Here is a 12,156-nt window from a genome sequence, read left to right as displayed (position 1 = left end):
GGAAGACCGGGAGAGACGTTATCTCCATCTTCAGCTTCTGTTCCACTCCCTGACTGCAGCTTCTCCCTTGTGTGTGTGTGTGTGTGTGTGTGTGTGTGTGTGTGTGTGTGTGTGTGTGTGTGTGTGTGTGTGTGTGTGTGTGTGTGTGTGACAGACACCCTAATCATGATCACCTTAAAAATTGGGCTCATATGGCTTCAGTCAAACTTGTGTCTGCGTCAATTAAAAGGGGGAATAAAGTGGAAATGAAAGCTGTATTGTTTGGGTAACTAGGCTTGATTGATAGCGTGTGTGTGTGTAATGTTCCATCATTACTCACCACGTCTAATTCTGCCTCCTTCTTGAAAGTTGAATATGCCTCTTCATATCCATTGGAACGAAGGTAATCAGCTATCGCTCGATTTCTGCAATAGGACAAAAGAAACACCAATTAGTTAACTTGTTAAAAGCAGTCGAGATTAGAGTTCTAAACGTCCTCTCACCTTCAACTGCGTTTATTTTCAGCAAACTTAACATGCGTAAATATTTGTAAGAACATAAGATTCAACAACTGAGACAAACTGAACAAGTTCCACAGACATAAGACTAACAGAAATGGAATAATGTGTCCCTGAACAAAGGGGGGGTCAAAATCAAAAGTAACAGTCAGTATCTGGTGTGGCCACCAGCTGCATTAAGTACTGCAGTGCATCTCCTCCTCATGGACTGCACCAGATTTGCCAGTTCTTGCTGTGAGATGTTACCCCACTCTTCCACCAAGGCACCTGCAAGTTCCCAGACATTTCTGGGGGGGGAATGGCCCTAGCCCTCACCCTCCGATCCAACAGGTCCCAGACGTGCTCAATGGGATTGAGATCCGGGCTCTTCGCTGGCCATGGCAGAACACTGACATTCCTGTCTTGCAGGAAATCACGCACAGAACGAGCAGTACAGCTGGTGGCATTGTCATGCTGGAGGGTCATGTCAGGATGAGCCTGCAGGAAGGGTACCACATGAGGGAGGAGGATGTCTTCCCTGTAACGCACAGCATTGAGAATGCCTGCAATGACAACAAGCTCAGTCCGATGATGCTGTGACACACCGCCCCAGACCATGACGGACCCTCCACCTCCAAATCGATCGCGCTCCAGAGTACCGGCCTCGGTGTAACGCTCATTCCTTCCCGACGATAAACGCGAATTCAACCATCACCCCTGGTGAGACAAAAATGTGACTCGTCAGTGAAGAGCACTTTTTGCCAGTCCTGTCTGGTCCAGCGACGGTGGGTTTGTGCCCATAGGCAACGTTGTTGCCGGTGATGTCTGGTGAGGACCTGCCTTACAACAGGCCTACAAGCCCTCAGTCCAGCCTCTCTCAGCCTATTGCAGACAGTCTGAGCACTGATGGAGAGATTGTGCGTTCCTGGTGTAACTCGGGCAGTTGTTGTTGCCATCCTGTACCTGTCCCACAGGTGTGATGTTCGGATGTACCGATCCTGTGCAGGTGTTGTTACACGTGGTCTGACACTGCGAGGAGGATCAACTGTCCGTCCTGTCTTCCTGTAGCGCTGTCTTAGGCGTCTCACAGTACGGACATTGCAATTTATTGCCCTGGCCACATCGGCAGTCCTCATGCCTCCTTGCAGCATGCCTAAGGCACGTTCACGCAGATGAGCAGGGACCCTGGGCATCTTTCTTTTGGTGTTTTTTTCAGAGTCAGTAGAAAGGCCTCTTTAGTGTCCTAAGTTTTCATAACTGTGACCTTAATTGCCTACAGTCTGTAAGCTGTTAGTGTCTTAACAACCGTTCCACAGGTGCATGTTCATTAATTGTTTATGGTTCATTGAACAAGCAGGGGAAACAGAGTTTGAGTTACAATGAAGATCTGTGAAGTTATTTGGATTTCTACGAATTATATTTGAAAGACAGGGTCCTGAAAAAGGGACGTTTCTTTTTTTGCTGAGTTTATTTAAAATGGAGAAAAGGCTTGAGTCAGGGATTTGACTACAGGTAAAACAAACAAAGAAAATAAGCATGTCTGAGTAACGTAAATTGCATTGGTCTTTTGTTTAACGTGTGCTAAAAATAAAAATCACACGCACACACACATAGACCAATTTGACACAGATAGATAGCACATGTGTCTGCTGTCGATAATGAGCTCTTGTTGCTCTGGACAAATAATGGAGGAATCCCTCCCCACAGAGTAGAGAGAAAATGAAAACTAGCCTACTGTACACCACAGAAACACCTGCAGACAGACACGCACACTCGCTCCTTCTCTCTCACATACACAAAGCTGTTCTATAAAATTATTTACATATAGACGAGACATGAGCCAAGTGAAAGCCGAGCTAGAGGTATGAGATGTGGAGATGTTGAGATAGACATGACAATAGACCAGACAGAGAAGCTACACAGTAAAATGCCTGCCTGACTCTACCTCTCTTTGTTCAGAGTTGGGCCAATACACACACGCACACACACACGCACACACACACTGATACACACCCGCTCGGAGGGACAAACACACAAGGACGGGGAAACACAAACACACACTTAACTGACCTGTGGGTGCACCCTAGGACTACAACCACATCTGAGGCTACATTTACCCACCCAGGGCTAGGTTATTTCAGTGCCTAAAGTCATTCAGCTAAAACTGTTGATGTCTGAACCAGGGTTTCCGTTAAGAAAACGTGGCGCAGGACATTTGACCGGCAACATTTTAATTTACCGGACATTTGAGAAATGTACCGGACCGATATGCATTGGGTGCATCGTGCACAAGGCAGTAGGCTACGCGCAAATGTTCGTTCCATAATGCAATTAGTGGGAAAACACAGTTGTCAAAAGAAAATATCAATTCAAAATGTAGCTCAGTTAGTAGAGCATGGCGCTTGCAACGCCAGGGTTGTGGGTTCGATCCCCACAGGGGGCCATTATGAAAAATGTATGCATTCACTAACTGTAAGTTGCTCTGGATAAGAGCATCTGCTAAATTACTCAAATGTAAATGTAAATCTAATAGGCTTCAATATCTATTAAAACCTTCAGGTTTCAAACCATTAAGTATACACTACATGACCAAAAGTATGTTGACACCTGCTCGTCGAACATCTCATTCCAAAATCATGGGCATTAACATGGAGTTGGTCCCCCTTTTCCTGCTATAACAGCCTCCAGCCTCCAAGGCTTTCCACTAGATGTTGGAACATTGCTGCGGGGACTTGCTTCCATTCAGTCACAAGTGCATTAGTGGGGTCGGGCACTGATGTTCACCGATTAGGCCTGGGCGTTCCAATTCATCCCAAAGGTGTTCGGTGGGGTTGCTGTAGCTGGCTTGTGCGGTGGAGGAGATCTTTATGGGCTATACTCAGCCTTGTCTCACGGTAGTAAGTTGGTCTGTTGATTTCCCTCTAATGGTGTGGGGGCTGCGCTTTGGGATAGTGGGTGGGGTTATATCCTGCCTGGTTGGCCCTGTCCGGGGGTATCGTTGGACGGGGCCACATTGTCCCCCGACCCACCCCTGTCTCAGTCTCCAGTATCTATGCTGCAATAGTCTATGTGCCGGGGGACTAGGGTCAGTCTGTTATATCTGGTGTAATTATCCTGTCTTATCTGGTGTCCTGTGTGAATTTAAGTATGCTCCCTGTAATTCTCTCTCCCCCCTCCCGGAGGACCTGAGCCCTAGGATCATGCCTGATGACTCCTGGCTGTCCCCAGTCCACCTGGTCGTGCTGCTGCTCCAGTTTCAACTGTTCTGCCTGAGGCTAGGGAACCCTGACCTGTTTACCGGACGTGCTGTTTTTGACTCTCTCTCTACCGCACCTGCTGTCTCGACCTCTGAATGCTCGGCTATGAAAAGCCAACTGACATTTACTCCTGAGGTACTGACCGGTTGCACCCTCTACAACAAATGTGATTATTATTTGAACGTTTGAACATCTTGAAGAACAATCTGGTCTTAAATGGCCATGTACACTTACAATCTCCACCTGGCACAGCCAGAAGAGGACTGGCCACCCCTCAGAGCCTGGTTCCTCTCTAGGTTTATTCTTAGGTTCCTGCCTTTCTAGGGAGTTTTTCCTAGCCACAGTGCTTCTACATCTGCATTGCTTGCTGTTTGTGGTTTTAGGCTGGGTTTCTGTATAGCACTTTGTGACATCTGCTGAAGTTAAAAGGGCTTTACAAATACATTTGATTGATTGATAGCGCTAAGATTTCCCTTCACTGGAACTAAGGGGCCTACCCCGAACCATGAAAAACAGCTCCACTATGCATTGGGGCAGGTAGCGTTCTCCTGGCATCCGCCAAACCCAGATTCATCCGTCGGACTACCAGATAGTGAAGCACGGTTCATCACTCCAGAGAACGCGTTTCCACTGCTCCAGAGTCCAATGGAAGCGAGCTTTACACCACTCCAGCCGACACTTGGCATTGCGCATGGTGATCTTAGGCTTCTGTGCGGCTGCTCGGCCACGGAAACCCATTTCATGAAGCTCCCGACGAACAGTTCTTGTGCTGACGTTGCTTCAGAGGCAGTTTGGAACTCAGTAGTGAGTGTTGCAACCGAGGACAGACAATTCTTTACGAGCTACGTGCTTCAGCACTCGGTGGTCCCATTCTGTGAGCTTGTGTGGCCTACCAATTCGTGGCTGAGCCGTTGTTGCTCCTAGACGTTTCCACTTCACAATAACAGCTTTTACAATTGACCGGGGCAACTCTAGCAGGGCAGAACATTGACAAACTGACTTGTTGGAAAGGTGGTATCCTACGACGGTGCCACGTTGAAAGTCACTGTGCTCTTCAGTAAGGCCATTCTACTGCCAATGTTTGTCTATAGAGAGTGCATGACTGTGTGCTCGATTTTATACACCTGTCAGCAACGGGTGTGGCTGAAATAGCCGAATCCCCTAATTTGAAGGGGTGTCCACATACACTGTTGTCATGACTCTCCCTGGGTGAGGATCAAAGGCCTCATGTCAGCCAAGACAATGGCCGACAACAACCAGACAAAATAATAGTGATAATAATACTTTTGCCTCATAACTAGCCACGCCCGAGGGAGCTCAAAGAGCGTGTCAGTACGACGGAAACGCCCCTCTTTACCAGAGTGCATAAAAGACTGAGTTAAGAATGATCAGATCAGACTAGACAGACCTCAAGCTGCAGCTGTTGTCCATATTGGTCCCGACCCTGAAAATCAACACGAGGTGAAGACGACAATGTTGCCTCCACTAACAATCAATGTTACGGCTGAGTAGCTGGTCTAAGTACTGTATCTAAGAAGGTGAATTTAAGTGGGACCATCCTGTTACTCTCCTCAAACCATCGTCTACTACACTGCTCTCGTCACCCCACTGGGGATCATCGACACGGCTGATTAGCCATCCTCAGAAGACCACTTCCAGAACGAGTGAAAGTAAACAGATGACTAAGAAGGACATTGTGACCTCTTGTGGACAATCTTTGCCTTATGTCTGATCCTTACATCTAAAAGGCCATCCAAAAAGAGAAGGCCCAAGCGACCCTTCCCACGAAGGCCTGGGTCCAACAGAGATGACAAAGACTAACACGTAAATACATGCATTACTTCTTACCAAACGGGCGGCAGTTCTGGCAAAGTATTAGGATTACCATGAGATCTCTCTCTCTCTCTCGCCAGCTTTTGTAACAAGTGTCATATTGTGTTAGTCCGCTAGGGACCCGTTTTCATTGTATTAAGTTTCTAATCCCTACCTATACCGTGTATGTGTTTGTATCTTGTGTTATCATTTTAAATTAGTTAGTAAATAAATAATTAAATCAATTTGTGTGGTACGGAATGATCAGTAAGAACCGGGTTCGTGCAGACTTAAAGAGCCTACGGCTTTCAGAATGAGACTGATACTAGGTAAATGATTAATAAATGACTGTTAAATTATAAGAGATACCTTGATATCTTTAGAGTTAATTCGTGAAACGGTAACTCGTTAAACTTTTCCTGTGGTGCCCCAAATTCCTAATGAGTTAATTGTTACATAATTAATTTAATCTAGTAACAATTAAACATATTCAATAAATAATAGTAATCACAATAATGAAAGGCACGTCAAGACACTGTATATACAAAAGTATGTTTTCAAAATGCATACTGCCTCCAGCTCATTGCAAAGTGGTGTGACGCACTTACGAAGCCTGCCTTACGTTGCCGTTTGATGGCTCTTTCAAAACAACTGGGAAACTCGGATATCTCAGACTTCCGACTTCTGTGCGTTCAAGGCAACATGGAAAAAAACTATCTCCGACTGAGAAAAATAGTCTTGAACGGTCATCCAACTCGGAATTCCAACTCAGGAACTCGGGCTTCTTTCTAGAGCTCTGACTTTCTGACCTGAAGATCTTGGACGTCATGATTTGACCTCATATTTTTCAGAGTTCCCAGTTGTCTCGAAAACAGAGCAAGATGCTGCAGCAGCTCCTCCGCCGTCTGACAGATTATCCATTCAAAGGCTCTGTATCTGTATCCTGTACACGTGTGATTAATAAAATAGTCTACATAACGAATATACTGTACACACAGGCCAATTTAATCCCACAAAATTATGCCAAGTAACTTATAGACTGATAAGCATGGTCAGTCAAATGTATTTACCTCAACTGGTATTTCCATCAATGAATAGGCTAAAAAGCATTATTTCACAATGGGATTTCTTCTTATTTTCTCTGACAATTAACGGACAAAAGCCGGCTTGTCTGAACGGAATGAATTTATAGTGAGAAAACGGAAATGTGAGTTTAAGTAGTAAAGATTGATAGATCGATAATAGGTGTCAAAGTTCAAGGAGGGCTTACTCTCACAGCATTGTATGGGTCTGGGTGTGTGTGTGGGCATTGGGTAAGGCTATTCACCTCACTGAGAAAAAGGACAAAAAAATTATAAAAAGGTGTTGGGCTTGGCAGAGACTCTGAGGCTGGCTGGCTTTAAAGTGTTGTGTGTGTGTGTGTGTTTGACAGTCTGTCAGGACAGCATGTAGCTGGCCTTTCAGCCTGACTGCACCCTGTACCACCCTGCCCTTTCCCCCCCATCCCTCCTACTCCCCTTCCACCTCACCTGTATCCCCCTCTCCTCCTGTAACCCCATCTACTCCCAGATGACAGAAGCAGTGTGATTACAGCTGAAGGTCAGCAGGAGGTTATCGCTCATGTGACAGCCTGCTGCAGGTCTGGGGAGGAGGTTGGTGTGTTGTGTAAAAGAGTAGAGGGGGAGTGTGTGTGCGACTGTGTGTGTGCGTGTGTGTTTGGCGTGTACCGTGTTTCCCTAGCTCCACCCAGGCCCAGCAGACAGAGACAGAAACCCCTAAAGCATATTGGTCGTGCGTATGTACTAGTGTTATCCTGGGCTGCAACAGAACAGTCAGTCTGACTGGAGCTGCTTGCTGCAGCAGACAATGGTTCTCTGTGGGCCTCTCAGCTGAGACGGGCCAAACAAAAGATCCTCGGTGTCATCTACACAGAGCTATTAAAGAACAACCCAAACCAGCCACAGCCTGTTCTGTCCTTCCCTGCACGAGGGCTAGCAGAGCCTAGAGAGAGATACAGACATCACCGCATCTCATTTCAGATTAATTAAACCCTTACAGTACCAAAGATTGTTAAAACTAAACCAAGATAGACCCCATCCTGTCGTTTCAAATGGGAACAAACTAGTCATAGTGGGCAGAACAAGCAAGGAGGTGAGCAGAGCCAAGCACAAGCTAGCGAGATCCTATTCTAGCATGCATATGCATATTTTCATTAGGGAACGCCTACTCTAAAGTGCACGTGTGCAGTAACTCAATTGGCCTTTGCACTCCTTTAAAACACTACATTTTTTGAAACTTTGCCAAAGCGTAAAGTCCACTCTGTTTGTAACAGATTCTAGTTTTGGGAACAGAAACTGTATTGAGATAAAATGTTTAATCTATGAGAAAATTAGCAGAATGTATGCCAAAATCCATCTAGTTCCATCTTCTCCCACTGCCGACCAATGGGCTTCCTCTCGCTACAATATTTGGTAGTGAGTGGAAACGCCAAGCGGACGCTTCACATTTATACATCCGGTGAAATAGCTGTCTCATTGTTCCATCTGTGGTACCACACCACTTACTTTCCAATTCATTATTCTACCTCAGATAGGAACAGGAAGTAACAATAAGAGCAACAGACAGACAGGAAGGACAATAAAAGCACTAGTGTCGACTTCAGTCAAGATGCTGCTGCAGTACTGCAGTCAGACTGACTGCATAGAGATCCAAGCTTTCCCTCCTCACCCTGGCTCGACCTCTGGAGGGGATAATATATAAATAAAGACACATACCAAATTCACTATGCGGCAAGAACAGACGAGAGGGAGAGAGAGGGAGTAAGAGGGATAGAGAAAAGGAGGAAAAGAAAACGGATGGAAAGAAAAGGGAGAGAAAGAGAAAAGGGAGAGAAAGAAAAGGGGGAGAAAGAGAACGGGTGGGAGAGAGAAAGGGGAAGAGAGGACTAACAGAGGGCAAGCAGGCTGGTCTCCATGGCTACCAGCCCACAGTGAGAGGAGGCAGTGTGTGGTTGGGTATGAGTGAGTGGGCCGCCATGGCCAGAGGTAACAAAAGACATCCTCGCTCAGAGTACATGCTGTATCTACCGACTGCTGTTTACCAATTCAACACACACACACAGATGTCACATATCAACTACTCATCTAAACAGTGACTGGCAAATGGACTACGTCATGCTTACTAAAAGACAGCCAATCCCTAACCCCACCTTTTCTATAAAAAAAACTTCATGATCATGAGAAACTTTCATCTAATGAGGATTTCACCAGCTTTGCACCCATAGGAGAGCTGTCGAGTTCGACGAAACGTATAACAACCCTAAACATAGGCTGAATGCAGCAGAGGGGGTAACGCTGGTATTCAGATCGCACAGATTTGAGACAGTACAGTAAGAGCTGTTCCATGAAGAATAAACCAAACAGGACACACCGAGCGAGAGGAGAGAAGCTGCATTACCTCATACCTCTGAGACAGCGCTAGCCTGCTGCCAGCCAGCCAGCCTGTCTGTTGATGACATCACTTCCTGTTGAGCTAGCTCCGCACTACACACATCTGCTTCAAGATCACCACCACAGAGCAGCCATGCTGCTGCTGCACAGCTTTCACACTGCACCATCACGAATTCACTATCAAATGTATTTTGAGGCAAAGCTCCACTGAGACCAGGTGCTGCATGTATCAATCATCTCAGAGTAGGATTGCTGATCTAGAATCAGTTTTGCCTTTTAGATCATGAATAATAATATTACATGGACAGGGGGGGACCTGGGCCTAAATCAGCACTCCAACTCTGAGACACTTGATACATCCCGCCCAGTCTTCTACCCTACAACAGCCCATAGAGTCAAAGACATTCACACATTTCAGAAATAGTCTATCCTCGCTCAGTCTTGACTGTACCAATCATTACCAAGCCATGGGCTACTTATCCATCTTCTTACTGGTCAATCAATCAATCTAGGTTATAAAACCAGCTTTTCTGCCTCGCCAGCCAGGACACCACCTAGCCTACGGTGGTGCATCTGTCTGTAACAAGGTTTCTCAGGTACACTTTACATCACAGCAGTAGACAAGAAGACATATAGACCTGCTGAATATTTCAACACTAGCCTACATCACTGAATGTTTTATAAGCAATGCCTAATGAACCTTGTCACATATAGAATTCTATTCCCCTTTAGAATTGTATATCCATTTGTATGTAGGTCAAGTCTTTGATCGTATATGCTGGTTATGTGTTGCTGTCAGTGTAGGTATACCCTGTGGCCCAGGTTTAAGAAATAAGCTACCTAGTATTTGTTTTCTTGCCTGCATGGGGTGCCGATTGGGTGGAATTTGCACTTTTAGGACTATTCTATTGCACCAGGCAAGCTCAATGAAGCGCAGCTAAAGTATTTGTAAGAAAAAATGGTTCTATTTGAACCCAAGTGTCGTATTGGAGTATTAAGGCTTCTATGTGGTTGAAATCTGAATAGACTCAATGTTTTATGAGTTGCCCTGCGCAGCCTGCCTGCTGCCGTATATAGAGCATGATATCACAGCCTGGGCCTGTTCTGGCTCAGTGTTATGGTGCTTCTCTCCCTGGCCTGTGAAATGATAACCTCAGTGGAAACAAACTGGGTGGAGGACAGAGCTCAGTACAGTTCTAAAACGCCACTGTGACTGGCAGGCAGAGAAAGACATTACAGAGAGAGATGGACATTCATTAAATAAACAACAGAATAAAAGCAATGCAAGTGAGCGAGCGCGAGAAGGAGAGGTGGGTTTCTTCATTACTTCAGTTCATTCCCACTGCTGTCCTCGGACAGAGAATGGGACTCTTTACTGCCCATAGTGACCGGTGCTTGGCTCCTCTGAGTCGGAGGCATACATGGCTTAGTAGAGCAGTATGTACTCCTGAGTGGCGCAGTGGTCAAAGGTACTGCATCGCAGTGCTAACTGTGCCACTAGAGATCCTGGTTCGAATCCAGGCTCTGTCGCCGCCGGCCGCGACCGGGAGACTCATGGGCGGCGCACAATTGGCCCAGCGTCGTCCAGGGTAGGGGAGGGAATGGCCGGCAGGGATGTAGCTCAGTTGATAGAGCATGGCGTTTGCAATGCCAGGGTTGTGGGTTCGATTCCCACGGGGGGCCAGTATAAAAAAAATATGTATTCACTAACTGTAAGTCGCTGTGGATAAGAGCGTCTGCTAAATGACTAAAATGTAAATGTAAATGTAAAATGTCTGTCTGGCGGTTAAGATCACGAAGCCATGTTCAGCCAGATTTTAAGACATTACTTTTATAACAAAGGATTGTGTGGAGCATGTGCACATTTTCTCTCACTCTCTCCCTCTCTAACCATGATCCCTATATGTACTGTACTTAACAGTTCACTAAGAACATGTAGGAGAGGCCTTGTTGCCTCCACTAACCTTCAGGGGTTTGAACCAATCATATAACAGGATTGGGTCGTTACAGTTGTATCCCTGGGCAACCCTTAAATGTCCATGAAAAAGACAAGTCAGTCATTCGAATTCTGTCCATCTGAACGTATCTGATAGGTGGGGTTGGGCTACTCCAGGCTTGCATCCAAAATAGCTCCCTATTCCCTATTAGTGTACTACTTTTGACCAGTGTCTCATAGGGCTCTGGCATGGGGAATAGGGAGCTCTGGCCTAATGTAGTGCACTATATAGGGAATAGGGTACCATTTGAGACTGGCCCCATGTCTTGGTCATTAGACAGTGGTAATTAACATTCTTCTTACCTGCAGAGATACATCACTTAACCATTGGCCTACAATGGTTGTGTCAACGTGGAAATCAAATTAACATTAAAAAAGCCACACCAAATCTGTTTGTTTAAGCTAGAGATATATGTTTCTCAATCCACCGCATCCACCGATATCGCTCTTCCGCATCTGCGGTGAAAGGTGGCAGAGCTAGAGCGGTGTTTCTCAGACCATAAGACACTCCCGAAAAATCGGTCTTCTCATGAAAACGTCTGTAGCGTCCGAACGGTTTGGCCTCCAAAACTATTATGAAATCTGAGGCTCTCATGGACAACATGGTGTTCTCCGTTTTACTCTAAGACACGCAGAAGCCTCACGTTTTTGAAAAATAAATGGAAGTACAGTGCCTTCGGAAAGTATTCAGAACCTTTACTCAGTACTTTGTTGAAGCACATTTGGCAGCAATTACAGCATCAAGCCTTCTTGGGTATGACGCTACAAGCTTGGAACACCTGTATTTGGGGAGTTTCTCCCATTCTTCTCTGAAGATCCTCTAAAGCTCTGTCAGGTAGGATGGGGATCTATTTTCAGGTCTCTCCAGAGATGTTTGATTGGGTTGAAGTCTGGGCTCTGGCTGGGCCACTCAAGGACATTCAGAGACTTGTCCCGAAGCCACTCCTGCGAAGGTGAACCTTCGCCCCAGTCTGAGGTCCTGAGCAGGTTTTCATCAAGGATCTCTGTACTTTGCTCCGTTCAGCTTTCCCTCGATCCTGACTAGTCTCCCAGTCCCTGCCGCTGAAAAACATCCCCACAGCATGATGTTGCCACCACCATGCTTCACCGCAGGGGTGGTGCCAGGTGTCCTCCAGACGTGATGCTTGGCATTCAGGCCAAAGAGT

The 12,156-nt window shown here is 46.1% G+C and overlaps 1 protein-coding gene across 2 annotated transcripts in view; it reads right to left on the bottom strand.

Annotated features, from left to right (window-relative positions):
- Positions 1–12,156, bottom strand: part of LOC311105382 (lissencephaly-1 homolog A-like) — a 61,588-nt gene that overhangs the window by 20,452 nt on the left and 28,980 nt on the right. For both annotated transcript variants that reach the window (XM_084147521.1, XM_084147522.1), the window contains exon 3: positions 320–404. In XM_084147521.1, coding sequence (XP_084003647.1) covers positions 320–404 — 85 coding nt within the window. The remainder of the gene's footprint in view (positions 1–319; positions 405–12,156) is intronic.

The sequence above is a fragment of the Coregonus lavaretus genome (assembly GCF_964263955.1).
Source record: "Coregonus lavaretus genome assembly, chromosome: 30".
NCBI classification, from domain to species: Eukaryota; Metazoa; Chordata; class Actinopteri; order Salmoniformes; family Salmonidae; genus Coregonus; species Coregonus lavaretus.
This window is presented reverse-complemented; position numbering and strand designations above follow the sequence as displayed.